The sequence below is a fragment of the Chelonia mydas genome, chromosome 1 (genome assembly GCF_015237465.2).
Source record: "Chelonia mydas isolate rCheMyd1 chromosome 1, rCheMyd1.pri.v2, whole genome shotgun sequence".
NCBI classification, from domain to species: domain Eukaryota; kingdom Metazoa; phylum Chordata; order Testudines; family Cheloniidae; genus Chelonia; species Chelonia mydas.
Genome location: NC_057849.1, coordinates 67637611 through 67652059, shown reverse-complemented (window position 1 = coordinate 67652059; position 14449 = coordinate 67637611). Strand labels below are relative to the sequence as shown.

The window sequence follows — 14449 nt, the reverse complement described above, 5'->3', positions numbered from 1 at the left end:
TTTAATGGATAAAGGACAGTTTGCTTTCAGGATCATTATGGACACTAATGGTGTGGATATTGCTCTGGTTATTTGGGAGACCAAGCTTAGTCTCTGCTTTCCTGGATAATGAAGCTGTTCACAGGCTGCTTGGACAGAAGAAAGGAACTGTTGACTGTGATTCTGCAACAGCTAAGGCAGTAGTAGTTAGATTGTGCGTGTGGTCGCTTTGCAAGGAAGGCGGAACTGTCTGTGGAATAGGTTAGAGTCTACAGGGGAAAAAAATGTGCCCAAGATTAGAACTCCATGCTGCCTTTTGCACAAGATTTGTAAGAATAAGGGAAAAAACTTTAATGATGAGAGGTGGAGAAAGTTGGGCAGAGGTGCAGAAACTTGCTCAGCAGTTTGAGCAGTTAGCTAGGCTCCAGTAGAAAATGGAAACTCAGGGCAATATTGTCAGGTATGTCTGAAGCTCTTATTTCTGAATCTCAGACCTTATTGTACCCAGTTGTCCTCATTTCATCCTCAATATTTGCTATCATCCCACTGTAAGTTTACTTAGAGATTTTCATAAATGTTGATCATTGGCTGTTGATCATTGGGAACTTTTCTCCCATTGAAGTCCTGTGATAGAACTTTTGTTGATTTCAGTGAAAGCAGAGTAAAGACAATGCTGAACACTTAATATTTTCCCCATAAATATTCCTTCTCTTACACCCCTGCATTTAGGTCATTGCTTGGTTAGACCCCTTGTGTGTTTGGTGGCAGCCGTATTATGGGGTAACATTTTATTTTCTTAGCTGTTAAATGTTGTCACATCTTGGGAAAACACTAGTACAGACATCCTCCCAAACTGCCCTAAAGGACAAGAGACCTCAGCAAGTAGAGATGATATATTAAGCAGCTAACACCTTTCCTTTCAATCTGAGAATTTCTCAACTATGGTTTAGAATAGGGCTGTCAAAGATTAAAAAAATCACAATTGTGAGATTAAAAAAAGAGACAATTACAGTTTTAATGGCACTTAATAGAATGCCAAATTAAATTATAAATATTTTTGGATGTTTTTCTGCATTTTCAAATATACTGATTTCAGTTATAACACAGAATACCAAGTATAGAGTGATCACTTTATTTGACAAATATTTTCAATGTAAAAAATAAACAAATATTATTTTTCAATTCACCTTATACAAGTACTGTAGTGCTATCTCTTTATTGTGTAAAACTTGAGTCTCCAAGTTGAAGCATGAAGAGGCATATGAATGTTTAGCACACCTGGCTCGTAAATATCTTGCAACAGTGGCTGCAACAACGGCTACAACAGTGCCATGTGAATGCCTGTTCTCACTTTCAGATGACATTATAAATAAGAGCCGGGCAGCATTATTTCCTATAAATATAAACAGGTTTGTTTGTCTTAGTGATTGGCTGAAAAAGAAGTAGGACTGAGTGGACTTGTATGAGGTGAATTGAAAAATACTATTTCTTTTGTTTATCTTTCTTAGAGCGCAAATATTTGTGTTAAATAATACAATTAAGCATTGCACACTTCGTATTCTGTTGTAATTTAAATCAATATATTTGAAAATGTAGAATAACGGCCAAAAAATATTTAATTGTTTGACAGTGCAATTTTAAATTGTGATGAATTGTGACTGTTTTTTAAACTAGTTAATTTGTTTTGGGTTAATTGCATGCATTTGCTGCTGTTGACAGCCGTAGTTTAGAACCAAAAGACACTTTTGTATTGTTTACCCCCCTGCCTGATTTAGCGGGAAGTGTTCTGGGGTTCACATATCACAGGTCAACAGGTAAGATTTGAATTGTTTTAGGCTGTACTTGCATGGTATTGCCTTATTTTCCAGTCAGTCAAGTAAGAGTCCAGTAACTATACAATTTTGTTACACATTGGGAAATGTAAATAGTTGTCTCTCAAATGATTTGCTGTCAATTGTAAGTAAGCAGTGACACCAAGAACCCCCCCCCGCCCCAATAAAATCAACTCCCCCCCGCCCCCCAAACCCATAGAAGTAGTACTAACTTCTAAGGCAATTTCTTGTGAGTTAGTAATTTCAGATTAGTTTATTAAAATAGCCTTAAAGATTCAATCACATTGAACTTTTGCTGTTTTTGTAGATTTTTAAAATCCTCTTAAAGTAAAACAGCTGTTACAAAGTAAGGTAGTGACATGACTGTTTGTTTTTTCCCCCTTAATTTACAGCATTTAAATATCAAGACACTGACAGATGATATGGTAAGACTAAAAGTTTTTTGCTTCTCCTGTGCTCGGTGACTAACCCAATATCTTCCACATTAGCTTGGCTTCTCTGCTAGATAGTGTCTGCATTAAAAAGTTTTTTATACTGCCAGTTTGAATGAAATGCTAAAATATAACTGATAAAATCTGGCTAAATTGGAAAAGTAGGTTACTGGTCTATGATACGTCTGGATCAGTGTTGCCCAAACTTGGGACACCGCTTCTTCAGGGAAAGCCCCTGGCGGGCCGGGCCGCTTTGTTTACCTGCCGCGTCCTCAGGTTTGGCCGATCGTGGCTCCCACTGGCCGCGGTTTGCTGTGCCCGGCCAATGGGGGCTGCGGGAAGTGGCCCGGGCCGAGGGATGTGCTGGCCACCGCTTCCTGCCACCGCTTCCCCATTGGCCGGGCACAGCGACAGGGGCTTTCCCTGCAGTGCGGCAGGTAAACAAAGCGGCCCGGCCCGCCAGGGGCTTTCCCTGCACAAGCGGCGTCCCAAGTTTGGGAAACACTGGTCTAGATGCATCCAGTAAAAATGTCAGTATTGGTCATTCATTTTTGAAATGGCTGTACTTTGTACCAGTTGCTGCTTCATCATAGGGCAACTGGTATAACTGTTGAAGGCAAACCACATAATGAGTGTTGTAATCACGTTTAAGGCATGCAAAAATTGGGTTAATCTGCTGTGGCTGCATGGCTTGCTAAAATAGTGTTTAATACTAGCTTGTGCTTTTTTTTTTTTTTTTTATAAAACCCCTGTGATGGAGTGCTCCACTCACCGCTAAGATGGTGTCCCTCCTACTAGTTCTGGGGAATAGCTTGCAAGGTTGACACCTGTTCCCGTGGTTGCATGTCATCCCTCCACCTCTCTATGTAGGTCTGCAGCACCTCTCGCTCTGCAAGCTGCTGTTGCTGCCTCTTCATGACTCTTCCTCTGGCCAGGTTTCACCTGCTGGGATTGGAAAGTGTTTTCCACAAACAAGCTCAGGCAGCCTCCTATTCACTGTCTCGTAATCCCTCAGTGGCTGGTTGGGGAACCCAGGCCTGCCCTCTACTCCAGGTTTCGGATCAGGGACCCTCTAGCCAGCAGTCAAGGTCTGTTCCCTCTTAGACCTTAGGGCCTTCCCATGAATCCTGTCCTACCTCCCTTCTCCCAGGGAGTGACTACAGACTTGCCCAGCAGCCCCTTTCTGCTACCAATTTCCTGCCTTTATAGCCCAACCCAGCTCATTCCTTCTCAGCTGGGCTCCATCCCTCAGTCAGGGGATTACTTAGTCACCGGATACCTCTCACCTATGGCCTGTTGGGTTAATTAGCCCTCTTCTTTGTCTTCAGTAACCCTTTCAGGGCAAATGTGTGGTGAACACCTTTTCCTACCTCCTTCAAAACAGTATACGATATAATTTATGTTCTGAAACTAGCTTAGCCTTTGTCATTAAACTTGTTGGTTTGTGTGTCTAAATAGAGTCGTAACATGAAATACTTTGTGAAGACTTCTCATAGTTATGAGATAGAAAATCTTTTGTCATTCAAGATACTGCAGTTCATTCTCAAACAATGAACATCAGTGTCATCTTTTATGGTTAGAACAGACTTGCTTTTTTAAAAATGAGAACAGTAAGTTTACACATCTTAGACTTCACTTTCTAGTGTAGACATGGTCCATTTTGTGTAAGTTGACACTGAGCCTTGGAATTAAGTCAATCTTGTATGTGCACAACACACTTATTGTCTTGGTGAAGTGTGTCCTCGCTAGCAGCGCTTACATCGATGCACAGAGCAGTGCACTGTGCATAGCTATCCCACAGTGCAACTAGTTTAATGGGATTTTGGGTAGGGTTTGCAATGCCTTGTGGGACCAAAACGTTGTCGTGGGTGGTAATGAGTTCTGTCTCCCATGATGCACTTTCCTGCCTCCCTTCCCATATCTCTACAGCAAACTAAACAAGGTTTTTTGCACCTTTTTTTGAAAGCCTGGCTTCGCTGCTCATACATCATAGCCCGAGCAACATGGACCGTGCTCCACTGTGTGCACTTTTGTTAACATTACAAACACCTCATCCCTTAATCTGCAGTATTTCTGAAGCTGAGACAGGAGCTGCCACGTGGAACATTGCAGTGTCACACAAGGAGCCCTGCTGCAAGCCTTAGAGCAAAACGGTTTGCAGTTCCTGGTGGCAGTCGCACATCAGGTGAACACGGTTGAGTGCTGTTTCTGGTCCAGGGAAACAAGCACCTACTGGGATCCCATGGTTGTACAGCTATGGGATGACTAACAGTAGCTGCAGAATTTTCAAATGTGAAAGACACTTTCCAGGAACTTTTTGTCGCAGAGCTTTCCCCAGCCCAGAAGTGCAGCAGTACTAAAACGAGAGTTGCTTTGACGGTGGAGAAGCGAGTGGCAATTACTCCATGGAAGTTTGCAATGCCAGACTGTTACTGGTCAGTGGGGAATCAATTCAGAGTTGGTAAATGCACTGTGGAACTTGTGATCCAAGTTTTCAGGGGCATTAATCGACTTCTGCTAAGAAGGGTAGTGACTCTGGGAAATGTGCAGGACAGTGGATGGTTTTGCTGTGATGGGATTCCCTGACTGTACTGGGGCAATAGATGGCATGCATATCCCTATTTTGGCACCAGACCACCTGGCCAAAGAGTACATAAGCTGAAAGAGAGACTTTTCAATGGTGTTGCAAGAGCTGGTGGATCACGGGGCGTTTCACTGACATCAGTGTTGGATGGTCAGGAAAGACGTGTGATGTGCGCATCTTCAGGAATGCAGGTCTGTTCAGAAAGCTGAAAGCAGGAACTTTCTTTCCAGACCACAAAAAACTATTGATGTTGAAACCCCAATTGTGATCCTGGGGGACCCAGCCTATCCTTTGCTCCCATGGCTCATGAAGCCATACACCGGCCGACTGGACAGCAGTAAGGAGCGGTTCAACAATAGGAGGAGCAAGTGCAGAATGGTGGTGGAATGTGCCTTTGGATGATTAAAAGGTCGCTGGCGCTGTTTGCTTAGTAGGTTAGACCTCAGAGAAAGCAATATCCCCATAGTTATTGCTGCCTTCTGTGTGCTGTACAATACCTGTGAAACTAAGGGAGAAGTTTTTTCGCCAGGGTAGGGGATTGAGGCCAATTGCTTGGCAGCTGATTTTAAGCAGCCAGACAGCAGGGTAATAAGAGTCAGCTGTGCATCTCTGAGGCTTTGAAAACGCATTTCAGCAATGAGTCACAGTAATGTGTGACGCTTATCTGCGTTGTTCCTTCCCAAACCAACCCCTTCCATTCCTTTTTTCCTTGAAAAATCTCCCCCTGCCCCTAAACAAGCACCATGTGTTGAATAAATAAAGAGCATATTTTTCTTGATCTGTTTTCTTGGCTGCAAGGAGTCTAGCATTGAGTTGCCTTTCTTGAAGCTTAACCAGATGCCCTAACATGTCTGACCCTTCATAATCTGCAGCATTTCATCCTGCATGGCACACTCCTGCTTCTGGGATGCTCTCCTGCTGTCCACGGAGAGTTTCTCTTCCCAAGAAACTAATAATGTTAGGAGTTCATCCTTGGCTGTCCCAGAGGTGTCGATTATCTCAGTGAACATGTCATCCCGAGTCATCTTTTTCTACTTTCTAATACGGGCAAGTCTTTCTCCCGGTGTGCAGGATTCACTGAAGGACAAGCTTTCAAATGTAAGGCATACAAAGCACAAGGTAACCATAGTCAGTGCATATATTGTTTCTGGTGCAAGGCTAATTTAAAAAAGCACAACAAAACAAAAAACACCCCTTAATACACTTCACTGTAAGCGACAATATACTCAGAATCCCTAGCTATTCCATGAGTTGGTTTGCTGCTCCAGCCATGATTAGTATGGCTACAAGGCATGGGTGACAGGTCTTGTGCTGCTACTGTTGTAAAACAGTTGGGAGGAGCACAGTTGGGCAATATCCCCTTCCCCCTAGCAACATGGACAGTACTTGAGGACAGGCACCAGTGTGTTAAATCTCCCACTTTTTTTTAATTTTATTTTAAACCTGGGAGAGGGCAGGGAGAAGAGACACAGGAAGTTCTCCCTGCTTTTTCTTAATGCTGCTTGTAATACACAGTGATCCTTGTCAACAATAGCCATAGCACATTAGGGAAAGCATTGTCGTGGGACCTGGATTTCACCCAAGGGGGGTGAATTATTTGTTCTGTTGGTGATTCATGTACTTGCACTTAAAACTTCCCCCATTTCCCTTACGTGACCCCATGTGATATCAGTGTCCTGACGGTAACAGAGGTGGCAAGGGAGGAGATGCTTCAAGCGTCTGAGTACAGACATGATCCTTATGGTGCTATGCTGTGTACTGCAGTGTTGCCAGCAGAATTAATACTGGAGTGGTCTGGGAAAGTGTCCTACTGCGGTGGAAGAAATAAGGCAGCCCTCCCCAGAAACCTTCTGCAAAGGATTGCAGAATACCTCTATGAAAGTTTCCTAGAGATCTCAATAGAGGATTCCCATGCCATCCCTATGCACATAAGCAGTCTTTTCGGGGAGCACCCACAGCATAGGTGGAGCATCCACTGGCAAGCAGATACCCAGTGCACATCATTCTTTTTTTCAGATTAAACCTATAATATAATGGAATTTACCCTCTACAGTTCGATTGGATATGTATACTCACCAGAGGTGCCTTCCCCGGCATCACGCTGGGCCACCACTTGGTCCTGTGAAGGGATGGGCTCCAGGGTTAAGAACAGATCTTGGCTGTTGGAGAGAATGGATCCACCTCTCTTCTGTCACCCATTCTCCTCCTCCTCCTCTTCCTCATCCAGTGTTGTCCTTGTTCTCTGAGGTGGCCTGGGACTCAGACTCCTGAGTGGTATCCACACTGTGTTTTGGGGTAGTGGTGGAGTCACTGCCGAGAATTGCATGCAGTTCTTTGTAAAAGTGGTATGTCTCTGGGGCAGAACCAGAACAACTGTTCGCCGCCCTTGTCTTCTGGTACGCTTGCCAAAGTTTATATTTTCATGCGGCACTGCTGCATGTCCCGGGTGTAGCTCCTCTCTTCAGGCCCTGCGCAATCTTTGCATAGATGTCAGCGTTTCTTCCGATGGAGCACAGCTGTGCCTGCACAGACTCTTCTCCCCACACAGCAATAAGATCCATCATCTCCTGTATACTCCATGCTGGAGTGCATTTGGGCATTGTGTCTCCATGATCTGCTGTGCTAGTGGGCTCTCCATGCTGATCAAACTGGAAATGAAAATCCAAAAGTTCCTGGGGCTTTACCAGGGGAGGGGCCATTTCCTGTGTGCATGGCTGCTGTGCAGCAGAGTTGAAAGCGCTCGTCAGAGTGGTTACAGCAGAGTATTGTGGGACACCTGCTGGAGGCCAAGTAATACAAATTACACAATATAACATCTACACTATCCCCATATCAGCCCATGGATGTCGAATTAAGCTCTACACCTCTTGCAGAGGTGGAGTACAGAAGTCGACTCTACATGCCACTTAAGTTGGTGGAAGGGACCTGGTAGAGTAGACACATAAGTTATTAGGTCGACTTAATGCAACCTATATCTGTAGTATAGGCCAGGCCTTAGTTTCATATAGTTTAAGAGATAATACAATTGTCAGCATCATCTGTTGTCATGAAGGACAACAAGAATTCAAGGCCAGAAGTGAACATTGTCATCTGGTCTGACATCCAGAATATCACAAGCCATTAATTTTAACCCAGATACCTCACTGAACCCAATAACTTTGATTAGACTAAAGCATTTAATTCCTGAGGAGACTAAACTGTCTTGTGGCCCGGCAGAGAACAGGAGAGATCAAGGTACCATCACTGCTTGTGATCTTAGCTTTGGCAGGGAATTAAGTGTGAGATGCCCATTTTATCCCAGTAGGGAATTCACACTCCATGCTGCAAAGGAAGGCAAAAAATCTCAAGCTCCCTGCCAATTTAATCTGGTGGAAAACTGCTTTCCAGCCCCATACCTGGGAGTCAGTCAACACTTTTGGCACCTTATGCATTTTGTCTGGAATGATTCTGTATGTGACTTGTAAGCTTCTTGGGTCAGGGACTCAAGTTAATATACTAGTGAGCATGTGCTTGCTTAAATGTTTGTGTTCACTGATAGAAACTAAATGACCTGTTAGGAGGGGTGTTGTCTAGTGTCCAGTTGCTGATTTTGCTTCTCATAAACAGTAATCCAGTGGTTTAAGGTATCGTCAGCCTGCAGCTGCTAGTTTTGTTTTTGTTTTTAAGGCCATAAGGTATCATTGTGGTCTTTTAGTCTGATCTCATACATAACACAGGACATAGAGCTTTTCTGAATTAATTCCTGGTGTTTGGCGTCTTTAGTTTTTGGAGCTTAAAAATATAAATGTGCTCACACACTGCTGGAAACCTGAAATTGGAATTTTGGCAACTGGAACATGAAACATCCTCCCTAGGATAATCTATAACGTGCTAAATCTGCGATGCCTACCAGCTTCCTAAGTTTGTCCTAACCCAGTTAGTCACTCTACCATGCTTTATTTGTGTTCCTCGCCTATCAGAGTAGTTTAGAACATACTTCCACCCCGCCAGTTTTGGTAAATTGATCAAGTTTTCTGGAATCAGGCAGGATATCAGCCTGAAAATCTCGTACTACTGAATCTTTCGGATGCACTTGCTACAGGAGCCCAGTCTATCCTTCCACTTGGTGGTTCTCCACAGAACAAAGTAGAGTGGCCCAGCAGTTGATCACCCAGTCTGCTTTTCTGAGTTGATCAATCCAATGGTTGTAATTTTTTATTTAAAAGGTTAGTAATAAGGAAGACATGTCTCAAGTGTGGCTTAACTTTTTAAGTCACATACACTGTGTGAATAATAGGCACCTGCTGCAATCAGAACAATGCTATGTTCCCAGCCAATATTCTTGCTCAGCTTCCTAAATCTTTGGAGGAGGACTTTTTTGTTGCTTCATGGTGTCTATGATACTGGTCAGTAGCTAGCAGCTGTGGAGGCAATTGATTTTCAGAATAACTTATTTTGCTGCGTCCTGAGGTGGTACTATTTCAGCTGTATGCTAGTTAATAGGGACCTTGAAAATGTTTATTCCTTTTCTGTTCTTTCCTCTTTGAGGTCAGTAAAGCTAGGGGATTCTACCAAATTCCTTAATCCTCTTGAAGCAGAAATTTAGATCTTAACTTCAATATTTCCATTTAGGAGAAGAGGCTCACATATAAGCTAGTTCATTAAATTCTAAATGGAAGGAAACCTCAGATAAAAGAGGGAATCTGCTAAATTAATTTTGCTCATTTTTACTGCTGCATTATAGTTCCAGAAGTGTCTCCCACAAATTGGCTACAAATGAGTGTCTTGTGTAACTGGCTAAAGCTGCCTTTTTTGGTCCAGATCAGTTACCAGCACTTATGCCATCTAAAAAGGTTTGCATAAGGAGGTTACTTTCAAGATGCTTTCAATAGGATTAAGTTAACTGGGTCATCCCTTAGAAGACTCTCAAAGATTCATCTGAACTAAACAAATTTCTTCTCTGTGGAATGAAAAACATCCTTGTAAGGAACTAGAGACGCTTCCAGAATTTCTCAGAATATATTTAACAAGCAGTCTTTCCAGCCAGCTTGTCCACCAACTATAATGATGGGGAAATGTTTCTGCAACTTTGCAGAGCAGATGCCAATATAGATATCTGACGCAAGATACTGTAAGCCTGCCCGTTTAGTGGGGAAGCTAAATATGTTCTATCTCAAATTGCTTCCACTCCAACAAATGTCATACGAAAAGTGTACCCTTACAGAATTTTAAGAGACTTCCTCTTTTCTAGTGCTGGCAAACTTATATTTAAAAATAATAAAAGTTCATGTGGTGGGCCTGGGACTAAAACTGCTCAGAACATCATTCAGGAATTTTCTCTGGGTTCTTTGTGGTCCCTGGAAAGACAGCAAATGAGGATTGACAGTTCCTTCTATTAAGGAAGCAAGGTTCAGGATGTAAGATACTATATATATATATTCTGGAAATGGCTGCACTTGATCTTATGCTCCACAGTTCTTCGAGTGCTTGCTCCTGTCGATTCCATTCTAGGTGTGTGCGAGCCCATGTGCACAGTTGTCGGAGATTTTTGCCATAGCGGTATCCGTAGTGTTGGCTGTAGCACCCCCTTGAGTGCCACACTCATGTGTTGGTCGGAGTGCCTGGCTGTGCTTCACAAGAGTGTTAGTGGTTATGACAGTCCATTGTTCTGTTTTCTTTGTTGTTAGTTGATAGTTACTTAATTAGAGCTAGTCTACATTGGCAAGGCTAAAGTGCTGCCGCGGCAGCGCTTTAATGTGCCTTGTGTGGTCACGGCGCAGCCCTGGGAGAGAACTCTCCCAGCATTCTAAAAAGATCACCTCTACGAGGGGCGTAGCTACCAGCACGGGGAGCGTGCACTGTCTACACTGGCACTTTACAGTGCTGTAACTTTCTCGCTCAGGGGTGTGAAAACACACACCCCTGAGCGCAGCAAGTTGCAGCGCTGTAAATTGCCATTGTAGACAAGCCCGTAGACATTTAAATTAACGGTTAAAGTAGTAGTTTACTACCGGCTGGGACTTTGCCTCGGAGTGGGGCATGCCCCGTTCCCCAGGCTTTATGCCATGTTGATCATGCAGCCAGCTAATGCCTATTAATGACCCTCATGAGAGCTGTTTAGAGTGTCTTGGGGAGTCCCACAGAAATGATATGTGCAGGATCTGCAAAAACATTTTCCCTCCAACTCAGAAGAAGCAGGATATCTGCCTGAGGGCTCTCCTCATGGACGCTGTGCTTTGTCCTACCTCAGAGCCTTCTCTATTGGACTCCATGCCCGGCACCTTGGAATCCATCCGGCACCATTCCCCCACGCCGGTGTCTAATAAGCTGTTGAAGTTGATGGAGGCCCCCCAGCACTCTGACTGCTGGGACAAGCAGGGGGTCCCAGCTCCTAGTAGGGTCATCTGTGCCCGATGTTCTGGTAGCCAAAGAGCAAGTAGGCCGACACACACTGCAGATGCCAAGCCAGGTGATGGACCCAGCCTCACAAATGAGCAGCCCTCCGTGACCCCCTCCCCCCAGATAACTTCAAGGAGCACCAGGCCCTGCTCAGAAGGGTGGCTGCCAACCTGAACTTGGAGGTCAAGGAGCTAGCGGAGGAGTCTGATGACCTCTTGAAGGTCATACCTTCTTTCACTCCGGCCTGAGTTGTTTCCTGTCCACCCACGGGTCCTTAAAATTGCCAAGTCTGTGTGGAAGACCCCCTCTTCCATTCTGCCTACCTCCAAGAAGGCAGAAGAGAAGTACTATGTCCCCGCAAAGTGGTTTGAGTACCTGTCACTCACCCTACAGTGGGACCCCTGGTCATGTCTGCTGTCAATGAAAGGGCCAGGCGAGTGGCACACCAAAAACAGACGCAAAGAGGCTGGACTTTTTGGCAGGAAAATTTATTCGACAGCCAGCCTGCAGTTTCAGGTGTCTAACCATCAGGCCCTGGTAGGCAGGTACAATTTCAACCTGTGGGACTCCATCAGCAAGTTCAAGGAGGGCCTTCCACAGGACTGAGTCTAGGAATTCGCTGCCTTGGTGGAAAAGAGCAAACTAGTGGCAAGAGGCACCCTCTAGTCTTCAACAGAGACTTCAGAAAGCCAGATAGTTGCCGTACTGAGTGTGTTTTGAGAATGTGTATGTTCAATTTAGTTACATCCACACTTCTCAGGGAAGTTTTACTCATCACTAATCCACAAATTTAAAGGATTTCAAACAGTTGCTGAATAACCTAACAAGGCACATCTTTGAACAACTGGAGAAAGTTTCTTTGCAACTTGCCTCATAAAATAGCATTTTTTTGTGGCTGTTACGTGAACAGTTGAGGTTTAGGCCAGGTTAACTTAACCGAGAATTAGGCACATGTTTGTAACAGTGAGGGGATTAACCACTGGAACAAACTACCAAGGGAAGTGATAGATTCTCCATTTCTTCATGGCTTCAAGTCAAGATTGGATACTGTTCTGGAAGATACTAAATCTTTTGGCCCCAGTGGCTAGTTCAAAAATTGGGGTCTAGCACATTGTTCTAGTCAGAATAAATGGAGTAAGGTACCTTTATACATTTATACATGCTCTTCACCCACCCTTGCCCCTGCCCTGGGTCCTGCCCCCAGGGAGCACAGGGCTGCTCTATCCCTTAGGGACCCTCCCCAGCTGAGCCACCTCTCTGGCAGGTTCGCTGAAGCCCTTGTAGTCAGGTTGCCTTGCCCTGGTGCACAATGCATCCTTAGGGCTTAACCCCTTCCTGCTCACGCTGTAGCTGGAGGACAGGAGGCAGTTGGGGTATGTCCGTGGCCAGCAGCAGACTGGAGGTGTTAGCTGCCTTTCAACATTAGGTGGGTAGGAAGGGACAAGCTGCTTCCAGCCACATGGCGTGAGGGTGGGGTGAGGGGAGAAGAGATGAGCTCTGCAAAGACACGGGCCAGGTCATCCCTTTCCCTCCCCACTCCTCCCTTGTGGCTGGAAGCAGCTCCCATCCCTTCCCTCCCGCACAGTGCTGAAAGGCTGCTGCTAGCCACACCCTAGTGTGAAACCCTGGCAGAAATCTGGGTGGGGGTGGGCGCATGTGACCCTGAGTCCTTTCAAACCCCACACCCCTTCCCCCATTTCACCTCTGGAAGATGCGGTGCCAGCAGAGGCAGGTCCGTGCCAGAGGCCCAGCCAGGCATGGAGGGTCGGTCGGTCACCCACCCTGTGTGAGAGAGGTGTACGGGAGAGTGTGTGTGTGTGTGTGTGTGACCTCTCCCTGTTGTGTGTGGAAGGGTAGGGGTGTGTGTGTGTGTCACTCCTCCCTGTGTGAACCGTTAAGCCTTAAAGATAAGAAGGTAAATAAAAAGAATCCAACTACGCAGTACTTCTTTTTAACGGGTATGATTTGATGTTAATTTAAATGTTTGTACTGCATAGTTCTGATTGCCATTGAACTCGCTTCAATAAGAGTAATTTTACCAGACAATAGGGTGTTGTGCCGCAACGGTCTGCCTGCTCTCAAGTGGTTCTCTTTAGCCATGTTTGCATCTGCCAGAAAACCAACTGAGTAAATTGTTTATCTCTCGGGGCATATACCCATGATCTCTCGAGACTGTACTAGAATACAGAAAAAAACACACTTTACCAAAACTTCTGTAACTGGAAAAGTGATCTCAGCTTGTCCATGTCCAACTTAAATCTCCAAAACACTTCCTTTTCATAAGGTGTGGGGACAAAGAGATTGTGGGGAAGAGAAACTACTTTCCACAATTGATCTCACTGTGTTCTGTTTATCTCAATTTTCCTAATTAATTATGGAACTTCTTTTATGGTATCTCATTTTACATGTTTGGTAAGCTAAGGGGATTTCTAACTCAGTTGTGAATACTAAGAACATCTGTGGTGGAACTCAGTTCTTAATGAGTTAAAAGCATCTTTCAATGGGTCATTATTTTATAAATCATAGGAAACATCTGCGATAACCAATATCCTTTATCAATCACAGAACATACTTGGTTTGTAAATACTCCTCATCTGTCACACCCTCTTGTTCTTTACAACACAACTGTGGTAACAGACATCCTTTGTTAGTCACCAGGGGTCTCTCTCAGGACAGGTGGACACATTTCCCACAGGTCAACAATGTTAGAGTAAAAGTGATACACATTCCTTCATTTGGTCACCCACTATGCTTCAGCTAAGGACAAAGAACTTTTCATTTTGATTAGGTACAGAGCACTACATTTGTAGATACAAAATATTTGGGTTTTTGACCCATTTTCTGTAGAATTTTTAAAAAGGTAGAGATTTTAATATTTACAATTGCTGGCAAAGCCTCTCTGCCCAAATAGTTCAAATTCCTGAGTGGCCTTGAATCTGCCTCTCTCTTAGGTGGAGTCTCCTACTTCATGAAGTAGGAAACTGTTTTTACTGCCTTAACAGCCACCCTTCCTTTATGCCCATCAATTTCAGTGAGGTTTTACCCATCCGGTAACAAGATGTGTTAACCAAAAACAAGTTACAGGACTTAGTAGAGGGGTGCCTGGGTAAAATTCTATGATCTGTGATATACAGGAGGTCAGGGTAGATGACCTAATGATTCCTTCTGGCCTTTGACTATAAATCTGTATGTAGAAATATTTATCAGCCAAGTGATCCTCTGTCTATACTTTGTGACTCTTGAGT

The 14449-nt window shown here is 44.3% G+C and overlaps 1 protein-coding gene across 3 annotated transcripts in view; it reads left to right on the top strand.

Annotated features, from left to right (window-relative positions):
* Nucleotides 1-14449, top strand: part of DIAPH3 (diaphanous related formin 3) — a 528591-nt gene that overhangs the window by 19203 nt on the left and 494939 nt on the right. Inside the window, exon 2 of one of the 3 annotated variants that reach the window (XM_043533700.1) lies at nucleotides 2204-2236. The exons of 1 other annotated variant lie outside the window; for it this stretch is intronic. In XM_043533700.1, coding sequence (XP_043389635.1) covers nucleotides 2204-2236 — 33 coding nt within the window. Of the gene's footprint in view, nucleotides 1-2203; nucleotides 2237-5084; nucleotides 5091-14449 lie in introns of those variants that run through there. One more of the 3 variants, XM_043533707.1, reaches the window with a different exon arrangement.